General features: G+C 38.5%; 1 protein-coding gene across 1 annotated transcript in view; it reads right to left on the reverse strand.

Moving 5' to 3' along the window:
* Window positions 1–318: 318 nt before the first annotated feature.
* NKD1 (NKD inhibitor of WNT signaling pathway 1) overlaps window positions 319–23,946 on the reverse strand; it is a gene marked incomplete at its 3' end in the record, with an annotated part of 106,074 nt that continues 82,446 nt past the window's right edge. Inside the window, exons 5-10 of the mRNA XM_084294568.1 lie at window positions 18,089–18,195; window positions 15,449–15,544; window positions 7,268–7,415; window positions 6,132–6,216; window positions 1,648–1,778; window positions 319–893 (exon numbers count right to left, since the gene is read on the reverse strand). Of these exons, the coding sequence (XP_084150694.1) occupies window positions 319–893; window positions 1,648–1,778; window positions 6,132–6,216; window positions 7,268–7,415; window positions 15,449–15,544; window positions 18,089–18,195 (1,142 nt within the window). The remainder of the gene's footprint in view (window positions 894–1,647; window positions 1,779–6,131; window positions 6,217–7,267; window positions 7,416–15,448; window positions 15,545–18,088; window positions 18,196–23,946) is intronic.

Raw genomic sequence — 23,946 nt, forward strand, 5'->3', positions numbered from 1 at the left:
TCCTTCTACAATGGAAGTAGTACTTGTAAAGAAGTGCGTTGACGACCTGCATTAAATCACAGCTCAAAATCTATGGCTGTTTGCTGTTTTACAAGCCACTTAAAAAAAAATCCACAAGTTGTTTAAGTAAGCTATGCAGTTCCACAACATATAAATAGGGTAAGTTTCAAGAGTTCCATATAACCTCTAAAATAAACGCTAGCTGAATATTAATGGAGTAACAATAATATTAATCATAGTAATGCCTTAGTTCTGGTGTCACAAGAACGTGCTTCCTTCATATGGGATGATTCCCGGAGGATGTTGGTGGGATCTGTTTTATGTCTGGTAGAAATGATGGTAGTGGTGGTGATGCTCATGGTGGTGGTGGTGTTCATGCCTCTGTATCATTTGTCCGACTTGGCCTTCATACAAAATGACTGTGGGCAGGTCTCTCACATGTTCCTTTTCCACAACTGTCCCTGGAGACTGGAAGGTTTTGCACATCTGGTGATTCTCCTTTGCCCTCTGCTTATGCTTCTTGTGAACCTGTTGAGACTGCAAGGGGAGGTAAGGAAGATTCTGTCCCACCCGTGCACTTGGGGAAGCCATTGGCATGGGCCCCCCTTGAAAAGGTTTGTTTCTTACTGCCCTTCCAGGATGCACAGGAGCAACATTTTTGCCCTGGGCCTTCGGAGACCTCACAAAGTGCTTGTTTGATTCCTGGTTCCGGAGCCTCTGTTGAATTTCTGCAATCTTGGCATATGAACTCTCAGCTAGATTGATGTGGCTCGGATCCACCACTTGAGATTTCCTATGGTGAGCATGGAAGGTTTCAGGTTCATGAGAACGGGATCTAGTCTGACTCACAACTCGGCTTGGTGGGTCATGTTTTTGAGCTGCTGGAGGAGATCCTAGAAAATAACGAGCTGAGTTAGTCATCTAGTATTTCAAAGTTTTAATTAGTAGCACGCAGTTGGCAGGGATAGCATTATCAGCAGAGTGAATTTTTCCTAAGGAAGTGAATGCAATTATAGCTGTCTAGTTTAATTATATTTAATCATTCTGATTAGTAAATAATACACACACATACCTACATATATAAAAATATGTTTAAGTATATATCTTTAAAAGTCTTTACATTTCATTCTCTTGCTCATTATCTACTTGAAATTCAACAAAATAACTGTGAGTGGAATAGTAAGAAGTTGGCAGAGGACAGAGAAAGGGAAGAAAATCCAAATCCCCTTAATTTGGGGAACAGAAGGCAAAATTCCAGGTATAAACCCACATTCTCTGATTTTTTGGTCTGTAATGAGTACAAAGAACATGCGACAATAGATGCTGGTATCATCTGGGGAATGACATCCGCTATCCAAAATTCAGTCCTCACCTCACCAATAGACTAGATTTACTAATTCAGATGTAAAGATTGTTCTGCTAGGCTGTCCTCCAAGTTTAGCTACACAAACAAGTACTTCAAAGCACGCTTGCAGTACATTAGCCACTCCATTGTGATTCCACCTTCACCAGTAATTACCTTGCAGCATACATACAATCCTATTTCTTCCAGTAAGTTACTACAAACAAATCACAGTTTCAAAATTCACGAACATTTAACTGAAGAAAGAAAAGACCAAAAGCTTGCAATATAAATTACCAAATTACCTGGCCCAAACTTTGATGTATAGTTTTCTATTCCTGCAAGATCCAAATAGTGGTTTCTCCTTTCAATGTTCTCATCAACACAATGACGATAGCACCCACTTTGTTCTGGATTGTTCTCACTCTGGTGATATCTGTCAGCAGGAAGCAAAATTACAATTCAGCAGAACTTCTTTAAAGTTGTTATCACCATCTGCAAACCAACAACTAATGGGCCCTTTGAAGTGACAGGAGTTGCTCACAAAGAAACAACAAATGCTTGAAATTCTGGATGACCGGATTTGCTAAGTCGATAGGCCTGAACTGACTGTTCTTTCCCCTCCTATAAATTGACCCCGATGTTGCAAAGCAAAGGAGGCTTTCAAATCGCATCGCACAAGCAAAAACAAATAAAAATGTTTCAAGGGTTTATTATAGTCTGTCTTAAGGCCAAATCATTCTACTGATTCCTTAATCTGGACATGCCAAAGAAAACCTGCTGTTTGATTCACGACTGTTCCCACTGCTGTTGGGAAGTGCTGGGGTGAGCCTTGTGTCAGATAAACATTCATGTGTATCTGCTTCAGAAAGACAGACAATAGCACAGGTGTACTAACTAGAAAAAGGCTGAGAAGAGAAGGTGTTGGTAGGATACTTGGAGGTAACTGCTGCTTTCTGAAATACAATTAATAAGGTCAAATCAGCTGCTGGGTTCAGAATCTCAACTCCTTTTCCTGCTCAGCTTTGCAATTTTATTTATAGCAGAACTATTTCCTGTGAATGAATATCTGAAATACCATTCATTTATGAGGCAGAAAAAAATCAGCTAGAGGTTTACAATATTGTAGCCTATAATGCCCAACAATTCAGCAATTTAAGTGAATCTCTGCAGATATGAGCAATATATCTTCAATATAACAAGCAGGATAAGAACCACCAGATACTTCAGCCTCTAAGACCACAACATCAGCTTTGCTCTTTCATACACTCCTTGCAATTGGCACCGATGTCAGCCTACAACCAGAGTCTGTCCTTGTATCTTCTCTGAGTTTCTAAACACAGGATCCATTCTGTATGGTGGCAAGCACTTTTGTTTTGAGTCTATTAACACATTTCCAGATTTCCAGAGTTTACTAGTCCCACTGAGCCTTAGCGCAAACTGCTTTCCAGATCTAGGTTCAGACTGTTCAGGACATTACAGAACCGAGTTTCCAGTGTCTCTGTAAGACACAGGTCTACAGTTTCTTTGATAGATGTCATAAGACTTGGCCTACCTGGAAGATCATTTTTACTCTACTTTGATAAAGGTCAAGCCTCCTGAATGAAGGAGAGTCTGAAAGAAAGCAGCTAAGCTTTAAAGACTGAGTCAGCTTTCAATTCTGGAAGTGACATATGGTACTGCCAAAAAAGAGGGAATGTTCAGATTTTTTTTTTTTTTTTTTGGATACATAGTCAACTTTGTACCTTACCTGCTCAGACACACCTTTATAAATTGTTACACTTTAGAAAGTAAACTTAGAAGATCTCCAGGGCTAGAACCTAGCTAACTGATGTTGCCAGGCATGGGTTGCCTACAGAAACCATCGGGACTTGCACATGTGTGCTAAAGACAGTGCAGTTAACCCAGAAAAAACATTGTTGGGTTTGATCCACCACAATTAAACAACACTGTATACAGCACTTTCTGTCGAAAACAAAGTTAACAGGGAAACTTTTTCTTTTTTTTTGTAATAAATTCCATCTCTCGTCAAGACACTGAAGAGAAGCTATCCAGTACTGCCACAGCCCAGCATTCTAATAGCTTTCTTACATGCAAGATGATATTCAGCAATGCAAATATACACAGCAAAGCAATTATACACTGATGAGCGATGTGCTCCACTGTCAGAGAACTTAAAGTACTGCTGAGAATGGAGGCATCTGGCATCCAACCTTAAAATGCTCTTCCGCACATATATAAGAATACCTAGGCATGCATCAAGTATGCATCACGTGCAGGGTGAAAGAATACACATAGTTGTTCCAAGGTTTTGTTTTGTTTTGTTTTTAAATATGAAAGGCATCTGCTTAAGTGCTTGTGGAGTGTATGAAAGCCCTTTCTAAAATTCCTACACTGGAGCATCATTCTGATGGCAAGCACGCAGCAAAACAGTGGGTAAAGGGAATAGAGTGACAACAGAGTGCTGAGCAGAAAAATGCAAGGACATTTCCTGAAAGCTACACTCACAGATAACCTAGAGCTTAAGGCAGGCAGGGAGAACTCACTGAAGTAGGAAAGAGAGACAGAATGTGCATCAGTGGTAAAATGAAGATGTTTTTGAGCTTGGTGTGCATCATACTTTCCCTGTTGCACTACACTGAGCAAACTAGAATTGCAGTAGAATTGCTTGATCTTGATACTTGTATTAGCCCTACAGGTGAAAACTCCTGCCTGGAGCTTCCAGCACATGAAAAATCTAACCCATTTATCTCCCACCCTCGGGATACAAACATTCCTATCCATTTTATCTTGAATATTAATCACATCTTGGGTGGAATTCCTAAGTGACTGAATTTGTGAAATGTGTGCACTTCTCACAAGTTCTCATTGCTGCTCTCCAGGGTACGTTTCTCTGCTAGTATCATGAGACAGTGATGTGGTTCAGGGACCTTTCCTGTTGGTTAGCAATTTGGCCAGAGTGCATGAACATCTCTGCAACCTAGATAGTGGCTCAATTGTTTGTCCTGTCCACATTTGATGAGATGCAACAAAAACTGTCAGATGTTGATACTGATCTGCTCAGCAAAAGATACAGTTATTTCCTGTCTAGGAAGGCTCTGAAAAAAAGAATGATGAGGAGGACAAATGCAGCAGAACCAAGATTCTACCCCAATATTTGCTGCCTTTTTGCCTGCGGATATAAATGGAAATGGCTGCCATCCCTAAAACCACGACATTTGCAAAAACAGGATTTTAAGGTGGATGAGCAGGGACTTCAATCCAAGAGAGGATTTTTGCAATAGATTATCAAGCAGAAACAGTCCATTAAATTCACATAGGGCAAGCCCTTGCTTCATTTGGGAAATGAAATCTGAGCACCACATCTAGGCCAGCAGGCAAAAACATGGAGTATTCTTTAGTTTACACTGAATGCTCTTTACTTTGAAAAAGATTTTGTACAGAGTTGCTAACAGATTATAAATCATTTTCCAATCTGAAATTTGATTTTACTGACATTCACTCAATGGGATAACTTACTAATATTTTTACTCTGTCCAGAAAAGGAAGGCATATTTTTGTTGTAATTTCTAATAAAACTGAACACTCCTCCTCCTGATAAATTTATTAAACTCAGTACTCTTATTTTGGACAAATATACCTAAATCCATGGAAATCCAAATCTGGATTATTATTTTTTGTTTTTATTTGCAGTTGAATAAACAAATACAATTGATAATTCAATATCTTAACTGTGGCATTGCAGTAAACATTTCCCTCTGCCTTAGCATGAACTAGAAAATCCTAAAACAAATGGAACCTATACACTGATACGACCTTTTCGGAGCAACTGATCTACATTAAAATAGCGATACAGTTTAATGTATCAAAATTTCCTGGTTTTGTCTTGTTTTTCTATCCATTAAAATACCAAATTTGGAAAAGGAATAACACACCTACACTTAACTAAGAGGAACATTTTTCTTAGCTGTAACAAAGTTTAATAGTTGAAAAATACATTGCAAATAATCACATACTCTGAAGTTAATATCTATTCAGGTAATATCTACCAGTGTGTGGGATTGAGCCACCCTACAGCTGCTGTAACCAGAACCATCTTAGCAGAAAGGAACACGTAGCCAGCAGTGTACTGGAAGTTCTTGCTGCTGCTTCCTCTGCAGGACATGCCCTCTGAAGACTGTTTTCTGCAAAGCTGATTTTGTCTGCCTCTCATTACAATCCCCCTTTCTCCTTCCTTCTGCTCTCTACTGTACCCAGTGCCAGCTCAGAGGTCTTCCTTTAGGAGGAAAGGCAGTAGGAGAAGCAGTTACGGCCTGGTAAACAGCACTGAGTTAATAAAGGTTGGAGCTAACTGAGTTGACCCATGAAAAAGATGGGTTGGAAGGAGCACAGAAACAGGAGATAGCACCTATGAAGATGAAAGGTTTTAGGGTGCTTTTAGCCAAAAGGCTATGCTATATTGCTTAAACTCCATTAATAAATATTATATTTGCAGCCTGCAACTAAACAGATGCTGTACCCTGAAGAGCCAACAGAAGAAAACGTAACATGGACCACAGTTTTCTTTAAAAAAAATAATTTAAAAAATCCTAACATGCAATTAAAGGGTTGTTGCTGCTTTTTTTTTATATGAAGTATCCAGCTATGGTATCTGCTCCTGTTCCATGGAGAAAAATCTTCTAATGTCTGCATTTTTAACATAATTTTAAGTAAATAAAAATTAATCAATAGTTGAGGATTCCTCAAAGCTACACTGTGCTTCTCAGGAGACAGGGCTCTTTTCCCTTACCTGAGAGAAGCCCGCTGCTTCTTTTCAGAGCTTCTTAATTCTTCATTGGCTTTGCTTTCGGCTCTATGCCTGGCACTCTGCAAATCTGCCAACAAGAAGAAGTACATATTCTCACATCACTGTCCTTGCCAATCAGTATAACGAACGTGCTATGTGGCAAATACATTTTTTCTTGTCCATAGATCAAGATGTAATGTATCCTTTCATGTAACCTTCTTAAAAGTGCTTTTGTCCACAGGGCAGATTTTAGGCAGACATAACCTTGGCTATAGAACATTAATCAGGGTTGGGCTCAAAGCCATGTGGCAGGTTAAATGGAGCCACATTCACACTGATATACTTGTCCCTCAGGAGGGCTCGGTAGCGCAGAGCTCAGTGCGGTACTAAGACACAACATAGCTTTCCAGCAGTGAAAATTTGCTTATGTCTGCACTTGACTGAGTGGATGTATATATTAAAAATTAGATGCCAGGGCTCTCTTTCTGGATAAGGTGCCCATATTTTCTATTGAAGTACTACATTTAATACTGTAAATATTTAGTTTAGTAGTACTTAACCTACTGAAACAATTATGCTGATATAGCTATTATTAGAGTGAAAATAAAGTGAATAAGCCATCACCATATAAGCCATTTCATAATGGCAAACTCTTCCAGTATAGAGAAATGTTAAATTTTCATGCGCAGACTCGTATAGTTCAGCTATGCTTAATTTTTTATTCTTATCTAGCAACAGTGATAGCTATGCACTTGCAAGAAGCATTTTTTTTACCACAATACTTGTTTTGATGCAAGCTGAGCATTGTAATATCAAAGTTAAAGTAGTACAAATAGAAAAGGCCTTAAATCTGCCTCACGGTATGCAAATGCAATTGCACAACACATGGGTTCTTGCTGCTGCCAAGAGGAAAAAGTCAATCAGGAGAGGGAACCCTAATTTGCTTAACATACATAGAAGAAAGGGTAGGTAGCTTTGCACCTGAGATCTTAAAACAGATTCATGAGGTTTAAAATACCCGCAAAAGTATTTGCCTTAAGTATATATTTATTTGTTTTGACAAAATACAAAGATGGATTTTAAGAGCCCCTGAAAATTTCTCATATTTTTTTTTCCAATGGTTGAGTGCACATCCTTACCAGTATGATTTAACAAGATACTCTTTTTCTTCTGGCTGCCATCTGGTGCCACAGTAAGTTTCACTCGCAGGGTTTTACTGGAACTAGGAGAATGGTTTACTGATGCATCAACTACCTCATAGATGGTATGAAGCAAGCTGGTAATGTCCTAAAGTTGGATTGAAACACAAAAACATACAATAATGTGAAAATGAACCCAGGGATAATTATTCACACTGCGATTCACTTGGCCAAGTCAAATACGGAAAGTGAGGAAAATATTGGACTTTACACCTCCAGTAAATCTTACTACTACTTGTTTGGTTTTTTTGTGTGTGTGGTTTTTTTGTTTGTTTGTGTTTTTTTTTTGTTTGTTTGTTTTTGTTGTTTTTTTGTTTTGTTTTGTTTTGTTTTGTTTTTTTCTTGCATAACTAACTAGTTGATTAAATAGAAGAAAACTAGTAAGTGATGTGACAGAACTGTAAACCTCAGGTTTGGAAATAGTCTAAATGTCACTCTACAAAATCTTTACCCTGGTCTAGCTTACTTTGCAAAATTCATACCAATTCTACATTTACATTTTTGAACAGCTGAAAGTACTCATTCCGGTCTATTTCAGAACATTCTTCACACATATCTTTGAACGCAATAGGGCATGAACAAATGCTTACACATCTAACTGTATCAGAAAGAACACTAGCCAGTTTTTATAAGCTGATTGTTTCAAACAGAGGAAACACTGCAGCTCTCCCTGTTTAGCAGCTGGTGATGCTCAGAGGTCTCTCATGTTTATCTTCTATTCCAGCCAGGCCCAAATAGGGTACTATCTTAAATTGCCCTGATGAACAGGAGATCTCTTGGCTCCCCAAACAAATTCCACCTAAATTTATTCTGGGCACCAGCTTAAGGACAAGACATTCTGGTTACTGAAGGTTATAAGGACCCCATTCAATGTATAACCAAGAAGTTCTCAATGCTGGTCTTCCTATTCCTTGATCTATCCTAGTAGTGAAGCACTTTCCAGATGTCTGAAAGCACAGAGGAAATATCTTAATCATCCTTTGTTAAATATAGCCAGTTCTGAGGATTAAGTCAGGTCTATAAAACCACAAAATCTCTATGATCTTCCTTTGCTAGGGATCATTCCCAGAACATTGGCAGTTCAAAGTTCATTTTGTCCTAATGGGCCCCAGCAGAAATGCCACTTCAGTAGCCAACATATCACACATTCTTCATTATCTAACTAGCTTTCTGCTCACACAGAATTTAGGGAAATACCGATGTTATGGCCAGGACAAATGATTTTACAGTAAATGATCTTCCAGTTCAACAGGCAGAATGAATAACTAAATCTTAGAGGGTCCAGACTTTGTCTTAACATGTACCCTTTCCTAACTTCCCTGCACTCAGTGAAATTTCTCCAGATATGTGAAATGAAGAAAACATTCATAGAAAGCACAATCTGCAGTATTTTTTCTACCACTGCCACAGTCTCTATAAATGGGCTGTTACTACCACACCAATAGCCACTTCCCATCCCCTTGACAAGAACCACTGTCTAAAGGCTGAATGAGGAAAAAACTGCTCAGTGACAATCTGGTAGTCACGTCACAGCTCTTTAACACATCTCACTTTTCACACTTCCACCCTAATTTGAAACCTAGCCAGACCTCTAAATAGACACAGCCACGTCTGACAGTCAGCTTGAAGGGCTGGATTTTTATTTCATCTATAAGAAAAAAACAACCAAGCAAGAACATAGACAAACAAGCATGTGTTGTTCTATATACCCTCCATAAATTATGTTCTAGAAGCCTTGTGCTATAATCCTACACCTCCACAAAACAAGCCTTGCCTTTTGGCAGAATACTTAGGCACCACATTTATTCTTAACAGGGCTTCACACACTCACCACTTCAGTGAAAGGAACCTTTCCCATACATTCCTTAACAACTGTTGGTTACCCAACAGGGCATCTGACTACTATCAACAGGTTATTATCAACTCCTTCATTCACAGTAACCTCTTCCCCTCCCCTTTTTTCAGTTAGGCCAGATGTTTGCACAAGCTGATCATCTACTTAATTGTTTACTTCAGTAGGCAAAGACATGCAGTCATAACTCCCACCGTCCTTTTAAGTTAGATTTTTCTAGTGACGAGGTTTAACTTGCTAACTGTCATACAATCTGTCCGTTTTGCTCTTTGAGGGTCTTTCAAGCCACTTGACCCAGCAGTTTTAGAAGTACTCCCAAATGCTGTCAGGGAAGGCTTGTGACAAGCAGCACTTGTGACACATACTTGGCAAGTCAGAAATATGCTTACACACATCACGTCAGGACAACTTGCACTTCTCAGCCAGATGGGTCTGAATTAACCCAAATTAATGTCCAGGCATCAAGAAGTTTCAGAGCTGCAAAAGGTATTCAGACACCTTATGTCCTTATTCTCTGCTGCCTCTACATTTCATTACATGTTTAATACCCAGCTTCTTCCATGACAATCTGAGCTGCTTTGCATTTTGGCACTGAATAGCCGTGGTCGTCAGACTGGATATATACCAAGATCGAGGTTAGGGATATCCTTAAGTAACCACTTAATGCTTATGTTGATCTTTTAAATACCAACAATAACATTTTTATTATAGGATTCATTTACTTGTGGTCCTAATTTGGGGTTGGAAATCCTAGTGAACTGACGGTTCTGATTTGATCAAACAAGTCTGCTTGGGCCATTCACTACTCTATCATCTATCAAAGTCCTGGCGGAGTAGGCACTGGCTACAAGGCAGCTTGAACCTCATGTTGCTGTCCAGTTATTGCTTCACATCCAAATTCCTTAAGGCACTGATCTGGTAGGAATGAAACTGTCTTTGCCAATGAGTTTCAAACTGTGACTAAAACTACCTTCTCGCAGCCCTTTTTGGCAGCTAACAATGGGAATGGCTTCTAGCCAGATTAGTAGCACTAGACCATTACAATATGTTACAAAAACTGTGTTTTACAGCTCTGCCTATATTTACCCCCTAAAGAATTTTCATCCTTCAGTAGCCTGACAGGAGACTGGGGTGATTTATGCTCCCCTTGAAAGCTGTCCCACTGAACATTATCTGTATTTAAATTCCTTAAAGAACTGCTTAAACCCACTGACAGAGCTTTGCCTTGCACCCAATAGCTTGGGCATTTCATCATCCTCAAGAAATTAATTGTCAAGAATCAAGAACAAAAACCAGTTCAGTTTTCCTCTCCTGTGGTACACCAACCAGCACATCTCAGAGATAGCCTATGAAAGAATCCAACTTTTCTACACAATGTATTTCTAGTCGTGTGATTCTGCAACTACTTTGCTTAAGACTGCTCGGCACTTACCCTACGAAGTTTCATCCCACACTTCTCAAATGTCCCTCCTTTTCACATGAAAAATAAAGAAGGGATTTTTCTTAGTGATTCCCACTTTCCCAAATATGAGTTTTACCCTTAAATGAACTTTCAAACTATTTCTACTTAAAAATCATTGTCGATTTTTTAAACTTCTATTCTGAATGAGTACAGAGAAAAAATAGCAAGAAAATAAAGGTTTCTCTCGTTTATAGCAAGTTGATTATATTTAGTGAGGAATTCAGCTATATAAATCCAAATGAGTTCTGAAAGGTTTCTACTGCACAGAATTTCTGCTGGGATAGCTATTTTAACCAAGTAAGAAAACTAAAACTATATTTTTCCACGAAGAGAAAAACAAAGGCTTTTGTTCTGTAGTATCCAAACAGCCAGCAAATGTCATGCCCAGATTTGTGTCTTGCTTATTGAATGCTACAGTTGTTTTTTCCGGGGCTGAAGTATTTAACAGTGTTAATCTTTATGTTTTTCACATCCTATTTTATCAAGCAGCCAATATAAAAAAAAAAAAAAAAAAAATCTGGCAATTTTAACAGATTGCCAGAAATTCTTGCATTAGAAATATTAAAAAACATATATTTTTTTAAACATTTAGAACCTTCAGAGAAAGTAGTGGGTCCACAAAAAAGAACAAAAGCAAGTTACATTTAAGTAGGTATCATTCCTTACATTTAGGTATTCATAATTCCTTACAGAACTCATGTTGCTGAGAAAGTCCCTATTCCAGTTAGTAATTTTTTGTTTCTAAAGAATATTACCCCAGTGTTAGTGTAGCTTATCATCACAGGACTAGTTAGCAAACTAGAGATTCTGAAGAGGAAACTAAGAGGCTTTTACAGCTGAATTTACAGCTCAATTTAACAGAATGGGATATTTGCACAAAAAAAAAAAAAAAAAAAAAAAAAAGATTATATGACAGTCCCTCTAATACAGATAGCCGTGGCTCTCTTGGTTCTGTTGCTGCTTCTTTATCATGAATTAATGCAATAGTGACAAATGAAAAACAGGAACTTTCAAGTCAAGGGTCAGGCTAATAAATGCTAGCCCCAGTAAAGTTGGTATCCTTCTCCAAATCCTCCAAATCAAAGACTTGGTGCTGAGTTCTGAATGCAGAAATAACCTCATGCCTTTTCACTCATAAGAAGATACAAGCAAAACTAACTAAAAAAAAAAAAAAAAGATAGGAAACGCACAAGAAAAAAATGAGTATTTAATGTAAGATACAAAGAACATTTTTAGCATTAAAAATGCATGAAGAGAAACATCAATATCAGTTCATTACCTTTCCCTCAGAAAAAGAAAAGTACAAATGTCTTATCTGTACTTTCTTTGTAGTCTGATTTTTACATACAGCAGGATGTTTTTACTGCAACATCAGCTTTGTTTGATCATGTAAATTTTTGTATCATTCTTATTTGGAAACTGAAAGCAGCTTCACTTGCTATCTATTCAACAACCAGAATAGAAGAAATCCCCTCACACCATTTTTTTATTTTATTTTATTTTATTTTATTTTTTACTCCTGACAAATTTTTGTGTGCTTATTTCTATTCAGCTACTCACCGAAGAAACTAAATTTTCCAAGAAAGAACTGATTGCACAAAAACGGCTGGTGTTTATGAAGTGTAATTACATTCAGAGAGCTCAATATAAAACCTCACGGATCAAAACACATTAGTTAAATTATCCAAGTTTCAAGTCTGATTACAAATATCCATATGAAGATAATTACAGTGCAGCTGTCAGTTCTAAAAAGGCCTGCAGTACATAATGAATTGTCCTCTTATGGCCTATGAAATGAAGGGAAACATTATTAGCCAAATTTTGTAATATACATAGTAGAGCAGGAAAAGTTATCTCCTACTACACCAAAAGGAATGAAAAACAGTCATCTTCTATGACAGAAAAAGCAGTATTTTAAGAAAAGACACTAATGCTAATTTTCTAATTTGCTATCCCAATACTTATGCTTTCATAATGGGTGTATCCCTTCAAGAAGCATGACTAGATCTGAATTTCTAATTATAAGGACTAGGGAATAAGTCATACAGACTCTAGGAGAAAATCAAAGCAGTATTAAGTTCTGAAGATGTTGTTAAGATCCAGAAGAAATTTCACTAAGATGGAATTTTAATGCTCTTGCAGTGATTTGTCATTGTGTAAAACCCACGGGAATTTTTATCCAGTAACTAAATCCATATCTTATTTACAATTTTCAAACATTTTAATGAGTAAAGTACTTAGTCCACTTGCAAAATTGCACCCCACCTACATGCCTCTTAGAAACTTGATTTTATACTGTGCATTCATTTAGGAACTCTTTAAACATGTAGTCTAACAATGAATTTGAATCAAATGAAATGGATGTGGGTGGGTAAGTCACTTCCTTTTCCCGTGTCTCACTTTTCCAAAGTGAAAAACAAGGATGATAATGCTGACTTCTCTTTTTAAAGCACTACAAAATCTACAGATAGAAAACTGACTTAAGAAATTTCATCTCACTCATTTCATCCAGCTGTAAATCCACAACAGTCAAGTGAAATTTTCAAAGGAGGAGGAAAAGGTCCACACTAAGCTTTTCTCAACAGACTACTGGACCTTTGTTTAGAAAAGCTGACCAGTTCTGAAAGCATTTCAGTTTACTAAATGGCACTAGTACTATTCAGCCCTCTTCCTTAGACTGTCCGTTCTGTCGCTGATCCAGCAATGTGCCTCACACTTAACTCAAAGCATGTGTCCCATTCATTTTAATTGAAACTATTCACATTTTTAACATCCACCATTGTTAAGCCCTTTGCTGGATCAGGAGCAGAACTGTTTAACAGGCTACGGGACCAAGCCCACTATGTTGACTGCCAGTGTCTCAGAGCCTAATAGAATGAGAAATTCTACATCATATGAAGAGACAGAAAATCCTCTTTTGTGGCCAACATCATCTATGAGCTATCATTCATTATTCTTGCACAAACAACTCTTAAATTGCATCTGGATTCAACAAAGGAAAACCAACAAGATGTTTTATACAAATGACATTGGAACAGCTTGCAAAAGAAGTAACGCAACTGGAAAACTCTGCAATGGTGTATAGTATTATTACTATCTTTGGTCACATGTAAAGAGCTGAAAATTATCAACCTATTTAGTCCCTTGGTTAAAAGAATTTTTTTTGGCGGAGGTTCAAGCCTGAATATAGCAACCTCCAGACCTCAGGGTAGTATAATTTTCAATCCCCACACAGATTTGGTTTCAGTTAAGCTGCAGTCTGCTCTTGTACCAGGGAGAAGTAGAATTTGGCTGTAACATGTTCTCTAAGTACAGTCAAATTAAGCCCTTTGGTGTACCACATAATCACAAATAATTATTGTATACATACTTAAAAGCATATTCTTGTTACATTCACCACACAGAACTCCCACTAACATTACTGGGAACTCCATGCCTGCATGTAAAGGACACCCATGTGTGTGGGTTTGGGTTCTGTTGTGTTTTGTTGTCTGTCCATTTATCCCTCCCCCCATTGTTGAAAGTCAACATAATCTTGTAATGAAGACTTAGCCTTGGGTCTCAAAATATCTGGGTTCAATCTGCCACTGGGTTCTTGTGAGACTTCAGGCAAGTTACTTAATTTTTCTGGTGTCAGTTCCTCACATGTTAACAGATTTTTTTTCCCCCTCCTCCTTGTCCTCTCTCTCTCCAGCTTCTGTTCCCATTGGAAACTCTGGGGTTGGCCTGTAACTTTTCATCTGCCTATTGCCTTGTATGAGGGGCACAGATTTCATTTGACTATTCAAAGTGCTATCAGAATAGAGACTAAAAAAAGCCTAGAAATGATGCTCAAACACATGTTAAAAACCTTGAACCACCATTTGGCAATTTGTTTAGAAATGTCAAAAGATACTTGCTTCAGTCTTCTAGCAGAAATGTCTGCCCTCATTTAGCGGTCTAATGTCACTATACTTTCAGTATGTACCTTACACCTTCTCATCAGTTCTTAGTAATTTCCATAGATATGAGCATAATAGCCAACAGAAGCAGAAACTGTCAATTTTCACCTGATTATCTGAAGGCATGCAAGCCAGTAAACATACTTCACCAAAAATCAATGACAGCACACCGTGGTAAATCTCAGTAAGAGACACTCTTCTAGAGCTTGCATTCTATCCAGGTAGAAATAGTTCTGAAAATGGACTGTACACTGATGTATACATCCTGTTATTTGGCTTCTTATTTGTGCAGAAAATACAACTTGAAGACATCCCAATTAAAATAAAAATACACACAGGTGTGCTTTGACAGGCATTCACTGTGGTCCTGCAGCAAGTATCATCAAAACTATTTATACTTAAAGAGTAAAGACTAAAGAAAGCAGAGATCAGCCTAATATTCAAGAAAACAACAGAACAGTATAGTTAGTCCTACATGGAAAGAATTTCAGAAAGCAACTTTGCTATTTGGTTAGCTTAACTCTGAAAAGCAGGATAGAAGCCAGAACAATATACATTTGCAGGGGTTTATTTTGACAATGTGTTTAGTTGTTCAGTTGTTTCAGATATTTTCCCCCTCAAATGCCAGTACTATTTTTTAAAAGGCTAATCCCAGATATTAAACAACAACCGGCTTAAAAGTGGTACAGTTCATCTGAAAACAGTAAACTACTGGTGGGATTGTTTCTAGGAGGGAAGGGTCCGTGGAAACTGCTGTTTAAGTTGGCAGGACACCTCTATTTCATAGAAGAAAAAATGTTCCTGTTATAAAACACTTCTCTTGTTAGCAAACGCTGCACACAAAGGGGCAGCTGCACTTCGCTTACCTCGCGTGTGACTCTTCCGTTGTTATCAAAGTCATACAGTGTGAAGGTCCATTCTTGCCTGTTATCTTCCTCTACAGACACATCACATTGCAATTCCTAAGAAACATGCAAAGAGCAGCTGATTACCTAAAGCAAAAGGCCTGTTTGCAGAGGAGACTCTGTAGAAGGAGGCTGCTTGCTTTCTTCCTTCCTTCCTCCCTCCCTCATGGGAGGAAGCTTCAGGATATGTCCCGGGGGGCGTCTGTCCACCCCACTGAAGATGTCTCATCATAATAACACGATAATCCTAACTCCTTTGGGCCAGGCTGCCGGGAATCTGTGAGACGCTTTCTACTTCATTGTAGAAAACACAAAAAGGTACAAGAAAACTACTCCCTGAAGCTTTTGGAATATAATAAGATTTCTCCCTAAAAAGTAAGAAAGAAAACTCAGCTTAAGTCAGGAAGAGAAAGATAACAGAAACGGGCTCACAGCGTGAGGCAGCAGACCACAGCGCCAGGAGTAGTCACGAACATGAAATGGGCACACGGCACAAATCCCCCCTCGAGACCCATCCTGGCTGCAGATGCTGGCTGCCCACACCACAGGTTGCTGCTTAGCATGGCCCAACACCACGGAGCTGGCAGGGAGCAGCGACCTGGGAGCAGAGCCCTATCCTGATTCTGTGTTTCTGCTGGGGAGTGCGAGCTGGGGAAAGCCTGGAAGAAGCAATTTGTTACAGGAAAAAATCCCCAAACCAAAACCAAGCCTTCAATCGAGAACAAAGGATGCACTTCGACTGACTCCAGTCACCTGGGTGCAAATCGTTTGCTTCTTCTCAAGACCTGTGCAGTCAGAATAATCCTGAGCCACAACAAGGCGAAACAGAAAAGTTACAGTGCAATTAAAATGAAAGCCACTGTATGCAAGTAAAATAAACAGCTCCAAATAGCTTCAGCATGACAGAGCTCAAAATACCTGGTTGATCTTCTGACTTGAAACCAATTCCCTACAGCAGTTCCCGGTCCCCCCTGTCCCCTGCTGAGTTCAAAGGCAGTCTTCCCTCACTTGTTAGAAGCCCGGCTGAAAGCTGCCAAGTGCCCCACACTCCGCTGTGGAAACACCGCTTCAGATTACACAAACATTCCCAGCACCTTTAAAAGCCGGATGGCGTTCACCTCACATTTCGACTCCTGTCTCGACACTCGCCTTTCTGATTCTTTTATACCTTTTAAACATTTACCGATCTCTTAGCCCCTACCTGCCATAGTTGGAAAACCTTCAGTTGTAGAACAAGGGGGAAAAATATCAATACTTGGTTCCTTGCCACACATTAATCCTTCCCTGTCCCACACTGCCTAACATAACATCTTTATGTGAGGATGTGCTCTGCTTAGTTAAGAGCCATGGCAATCTTCCCTGCATTAGTCATAGAGCCTGGTACCAAGTGCTAACCTTTATGGCATGCCAAGAACTACTTGGGAACAAACACAGACTCCACCGCTGCGGTGCAGTTCCAGCTACACTGGGCACCAAACATGTTGACAGGTGTCCTCCAACGTTCTAATATCAAGGCACTGTTAATTGCAATTTATCATGCCTTTCCTGTCTGCAAATCTCTGCTATTCAAGGGAGAATATAAAATGTGCCTAGAAAAAGAGTTACTGCTGTGCAAAAAAAGGCAGGGAAAGTCACCTCTCTCCAGACAGCAGACAAGCACCTAGTGACGCCTGAACTGCCTATGGGAAAAGTACCTCCTTTTAATCAGCCTTAAAACAGTAAAAAATAAATTGCACCAGACTGCTAAGCCTGCTCTAGAGAAGGAAATGAGCACGCAAGCCATGCTGTAAGGTGGCTGCGTGGTCCTTTAAATAACAATTGAGGAATGCAAAGCTCATTACTGTGACAGGCTGACAGTGCTGAAAGGTAGAAGCCTGCCACATCTGCTGGAGTGCAGAGACGAAAATCTGTGCTGTTTCTTGCCAGTGCCAGAGTATCTTTCTGTTCACCAAGACAGACAACGCTCTACCTGGATGACAGCATGTTTCAATACTCATATTTATTAAATCACTCTCTATACAAACAAAACCTGCCAACTGCGCACAATGTCTGGCAGTTTTATGACTATTATTATTATTATTTAAAGTATGCAAGAAAACAGACCATCCAACTTATTACCCCCCAGGATCCTTTTTCTCCTGCCATCTGGTGGATTTCCACTGCAGTATATGAGGGATGTTTCACTTTGCAGGCCCAGGCACAGGTATCTGACAGCTAAGAAAGCTTTCACAAATATCTTCTACACAACCATATGAAATAGTCCACAAAAGCCAATTTAAAGATTTGATAACATAGTAGATAGCATAATAAATTATTTCTGAAATGATAGAGGGTTACAATGAGCACCTCTTCTTGCTATACATTTCAGAGCCTACCAAGAAGTCATCATAATCTGATTTGCTCCAAACCTGGAAATAAAACGTACTAGTCTAAAGGAACAACACCACCAACAGTAAGACACTGACTTGTGCCACTTATACTTTACCTATTACAATTGGAAGAAGATATAAACATGCATCAGAGGGCACTATTTGATCCTCAAGTTATTCTTCTACCTTAATTATGTCAGTACAGTGTAACTTCAGAATACAGAGGACTTACTTCAAATTTTAGTTGCTTCTTGGAACCTGTGCGTGTGTCATTTTCTTTTTCTGCTCTCTTTTCATCTCCACTGCAAACTCCATCTGTCTTCTCTGGAGGCAAAGCCACTGCAAAAATATATTTAAGAATAAACACTTATAAGGAAACGTCAAAGCAGTCTTATATTTGCAAATTTGTCTTCATATATAGGGTGAAACTGATTTCAGCAAACGTGTATGAGAGGATCATTATACTTGATTTGCTTTTGTGTTCACTTCACATCTGGGATAACTTCAGCAGACAATCTACCAACAGCTTTTGGTACACAGCCTCTTCTACAAATATCACTAGAGTCACAGGAGGTTCAAACAAACTGTTATGAAAATATAAGTCAGCAGAACTGTTACTGTAAATAAGTTGAATAATTTTGCAAAATATTGAAAGTATGTGACATGTTGCAAAAGCATATTGCATTCATCAGCATTGAATAGAGTAATGAAGTCCCCATTCTGTTCCAGCTACCCTCTTCTAACACATACAAACCTTATGACCTTCCTAAAAGGTAACACTAACCTGCCAAAATGATTAAAACTGTGTGTTTGTTTGTTTGTTTTAATATGCATGAAAAAGTGTATTTCACCTAAATTTCAAGTTAAAAAATTTGCACTTCCATAATTCAGTAGGACTCAAAGAACATCAAAATACTAACATCATACATATATCACAGCATATCATATAACAACATCTCAGAAAGATATATATACTTCTTATGCAGATTAACAGAAAAATGCCCAGGAACTTAATAGCTTAGGCTCCTACAGAGGCACTCAGTACCACACATGATGAAATCCTAACTATGAATATAGAATTATTTCCATCAGATATATGAAAATGTACACAGATTTTTAACCCTACTCTCAGACTTTTCAGATATGTTTTTATTGCATCCTTATGATTCTGCCAACAATGCTATGCCCATACTTCATTAGACATAGCAGTAATCCTGCCTTCTTCCCCCCAAATAAAAGGCATTACAAGAATTTAGGCCTAAATGTCAGCATTTTTCTCTTGTGCTGCAACATCTGTATTTACCCAAATGCTTTATTCTATTGCTATGTTTCTTGGGGATGCCTTTGTAAGTAAGATCTCATATAAGTGCCAGTTCAGTAAACTGAAATTCCTTTAAAAAAAAAAAAAAAAAAACAAGATGATTCCCTCCAGTTCCCTCCAGGTTAGAATAAGCCATTTCATACTCAGTTTATTCTGTGGTTCAGCCGGTGTTTGGCTCTACTGAGGTACCTCCCAAGCACCCTCCCAGGAAAGCAAAGAACTAACATGCTAAAAATTAAGACATTTACATTAGATATTTTTCAAATTTTTTTTTTTTTTCACAGATAAAAATAGAACAATTAGCTACAAACAAGCGAACAAACAAAAAACTCCTCACCTTCCCGTAATTTTATACTCTCAGAAATCCCAAAAGCTAAGGTTTCTGCCACAGCAGTCACACTGCCACATTGCAATGTGTCATATTTTCTGTGCTCGTTTCTTTGCTTAAATTTAACACTACTGCATTACTGGTTTTGGTCTTCAAAACTGTAGCATCCTATAAAAGAACCAGTAAAGAAAGGGGTGAATGAGGCAGAAACATGAACCTTTGGAATTTCCTAACTTCAATATTTACCTGCAGTTGTGGGGTTTATACTAATGCCAGCTTCCAGACATGGACATGTAATTTGCCTTGTACAAATGCAAGTAGACATGGACTCTATCATACCCTTACTCACACAGTAATAGACTTTGATCTCTACTCCAGGCTATGTTAGAATTCCCTATACCAAACCTGAGCTAAGCAGGAAGGCCAGCTGAAGAAAAAGAAATCTCACTTCATGGCAGTTTCTTTCCTTGCCCATTTAGTGTAGTAGTACTGGATGAGCAGAGATTGTTTGGTTTTGTACAGTGCTTACCATAATGAAGACACATATTATAACAAATATTACTTATAATACTGAACTCTGAAGTATATCAGAAGAAGGCCATATGTTTTATATTCACTTTGACCATAAACACCACTCCATATTTCTGGAAATTCAAAGCAAAGGCCACATACACACACACAACCAACCATTACACAAACAAAAAAGACAACATTCGGTTATCCACCTTAGGTCAGCCCTGTTGCTTCATTCCAGAACCAAGAAGAAATGAAAAGTCCTTCATAACAACTAGTCACATTAAGAGTGTCTCTTTGTAACCATTAAACATGCCCCTAGATTTTGAGTGGCTCCTTTGTACCAGTAACCAGTTCCTCACATTGAGGAATCTAAGTAAGCTGACAGAAATATTTGTGTGAGGGACTTCTGCAATCCCTCACAGTCCGGCTCCAGTGAGTGTGAAATAAATGAAAGTTGGGATGGTATGACCCTTAGATTTGTTGGAACAGTAGACAATTATTTGGAAAAAAAAATACACCTACCTTATCACAAATTCTTTTAAAGGTATAAAGGTATATAATGTTAAAAAGATTTTTACAATGGTCTTTTATCCATTAAGGGACAGCATCCCAAACATTGTGCTCAGGGCACTGAGGAGCAGATCTTGCACAAGGTGACTATACCCTGCACCAAAGCTCTATTTTTATTTTTATTTTTCCCTCCTCTGTCAATAGGAGGCATCTTACAGGACATATACCACTTGCTTTTGCACTGCACTGAAAGCTACTGGTGTGCGCAAGGAGCACCAGAGCTCTCCAGGCCATGCGGTGCTTCAGAGAGGAACAATGCCAATGGCACAGACCTACCTACAGGAACAGCCCTTCCACTGGCATGTTTAATAACCTTTCTGGATGTACAGTATGTGTGTTCAGATAGGAAGCTTTCACTTTAATGTATAATTTATGTAACAGAGGAAAAATGTGCTCTAACAAATTAGTCCTCTCAAAAAACAAGAGTTCAACTATTGGGGAAGGAGGGGATACATCTTGCAGTACACTCCTTGAGAGAGTTTAAGTACTGTATGCCAGAAATTATCCTCTTTGAGCTTTGCTGACCTTTGATCTGAAGAACTCATTGGCCTTGCTGCTCCAGAGAATTATCCTTTGAAATCAGTTATTCATTTTGGAGCTCAGATGAAATGGGGAAATCTGGTGATCTCACCCTGATGTCAAGTTTCATTCAGCAAAGAAAAATGAAGTCTAAATGAGTTAAGTTTAAAGGCGAATATGGAGGTATTAAAGTAATATTTATGAGCGATCAAATAATGTGTCTGTGCATATATCCTTATGTGCCTTATCCAAAACCCAATGAGCATATAAAAATATGTCGAGTGGAGTACAACTGTTTTGTCCAAGAAGCAGAAGTGTTTGGTGTCTTGTTTCTATACTTAGTTTTGACTATTAACATGCTCTCAATTTCATGAAGGATACAAACACATGCTGAACCTACTTATAAATAAAATTAGAATGTCTGCTTGGGACAGTTAAAACTGGCAGCCTGTAAACAGAGATCCACCAGTGAGCCGCATGCCAAGGTTCAGCTATATTCACAATGTGAACTTCCTTTCAGCTCTGCCAATGATATTAAACGAGACCAGACAAGATTGCTATCTCAAAGGAGTGTGGAGAATTAATAGACTGGTGTTTCCAAAGTCTGGGCCATCAAAAATAGGTCCATGTACAAAATATTATCTGTGCAAAAATACTTACTTACCTCCCCACTCAGATAACAAGTCCTGACAGAGAGAAGGCTCTACACAGATTAATACACTGAGAAACCTACCCTGTTGTTGTGGGAATCCACAACTGCAGAAAAAAAAATGTATATTTATTGCTTCCCGTGGGAATAACCATATGCTCTCAAAAACAATGTTCCCTAACAGAGTGTTTCATGAATTGAAACGCTGCATATGTTTTCTTTATGATGTTCTCTTTTCTTGTTCATTATTAATGGTCTTGTATTCACTTCTATAACCTTAAGACACTATAAAAATGCGTCTGGACAATATTTGAAATTGGAAAGACAATAAAGGAAAAATATTAACTTGGAAAAATTGTGAAATACCATTCTTTCATGAAAAACAAACTGACTGGCTTAAGTGTACTAGCAGATGTTTCTCTCTAAGATTGTTAATTACTACCACCCAATTGCTCATAATTGGAGGGGGGAGAAAGAGAGGCAGAATGAACACCAGTTTAAAGATATTAAGGTTCAACCCTGAAGAATCAACATTTTTCCCTCAAAGGTTGATTCATTCTTATGAAAAGGAGTGGGTAATAATTCCAACTGTTCCTTAGGAATCTCAGAAAAATAAAAAATAAAAAATAAAATCCCAGAAATGAGGTGAAACTAATTGCTGTGCTGTGCATACCGAGTGAGTACAGAATACGAGGTTTCTGACAGTGAAAGACATTCTTCACTGACCTGCACCTTACATCTGAGAATAAAGAATTAAAAACAAACAAACAAACAAACAAAACAAAACAAAACACAGAAAGCCCAAACAGAGCTGCAGTCAGGTCAAAAAGTGACTATTTAAAGTTCCTCCCTAACTCAGGTGGTTTGTCATTTCAGATTTCTCAAAGCCTCGTTCAAGCAAAGTACCATGATTTTTAGCAAATTACCTTCTTTGTCAAAGGACAGCTTCACTGTTTTCAACTGTACCGAGCATTTTAGCCAAAAGACTTAAGAGGATCTCATGGCCAGAAACAAAAAAGGACGCAACTCTGATGAGCGCTCACGTCTAAGCTAACAGCTACCAAGTCAGAATTTACACAGCAATTATGAGAAATCAGGCTAAAGATGAACTACTTCAGAGCTTATTTGGGATGACAGCCATTTAGAAAGGTATTTGATAGATCACAGTGCTTTAACTCAGAATGAAGGACTATGGGAGAAGCTATGCAACTCCACAGTGATAAATTATGACTGGATGTTACCAGTGACTATTATCTTAACGTCAGGGTCATTACTATGCAATTTCTGAGAGAAAACAGAGCCAAAGGTAAAATTGGAGAATTGACAAAAATGCCACCTATGGAAGTCAGCATCTGGCATACATGAAACAAAATCCTTTGAAGTGAAATATTCTTAGCCTTCCCCTCAAGTCGGATAGACTGGATTCCCAGCAATTCTTTAAAACTACTATCAGAAACAAAGGGACAGAGTTATCTATATGCAGGGAAAAACAATAAACCACACACTAGAATCCGAGACTTGTGGGGGAGTAGGGTAAAAAGGAAAATGTAAAAGTGAATAGACATATCAAGACAAGGAGATGAAGTCATAAGCGCTTCTGTAAGAGCTCAAATGGAACTTCAGTAGCAATATTTGACTGGTGGAACTGAACATCAAGAAGCTGTTCCGAGGGAAAATTCCTATTGACGTCAACAGGGCAAGGGTCTCACTTCCAATTTACAGGTCCAGCAGACACAGCAGAACTTCAAGTCAGATACTATGAGGACCAAAGGGACAAGAAAAGAATTAATTGTGTTGTTTTTCCTGAAGTCTCTGATGTCTAAATTATCTGGTTCTGTCAACATTTTTTTCATTGCAAATCAGGTCTGACAAACATAACTGACATTCTTTGCTGACTGCACAACCACCCCAGCAACAACAACTGCCTGATAGTTATTGAGAAGTCCTGTAATTAACAATTATGTTCACATTCAGATTTCACTTTAAAGTTCTCCTGGAGGCCATGAATTAAGAAACATCACCCCCATTAAGCACACATTTTGGTTTTATTCCACAGGAGTTCATTGAAATACATTCCTGATGGAGATAGCTTTGCTTGAGCGAAGGTCCTCTTCTCCTGTGGCTCATGCCCACGTGCAGAATAGGGCCAGGAAGCAAGTAACATTCCTGATCCACAGCCACCAGAAC

Source organism: Netta rufina (genome assembly GCF_964035555.1).
Source record: "Netta rufina genome assembly, chromosome: 13".
In the NCBI taxonomy this organism is placed as follows: Eukaryota; Metazoa; Chordata; class Aves; order Anseriformes; family Anatidae; genus Netta; species Netta rufina.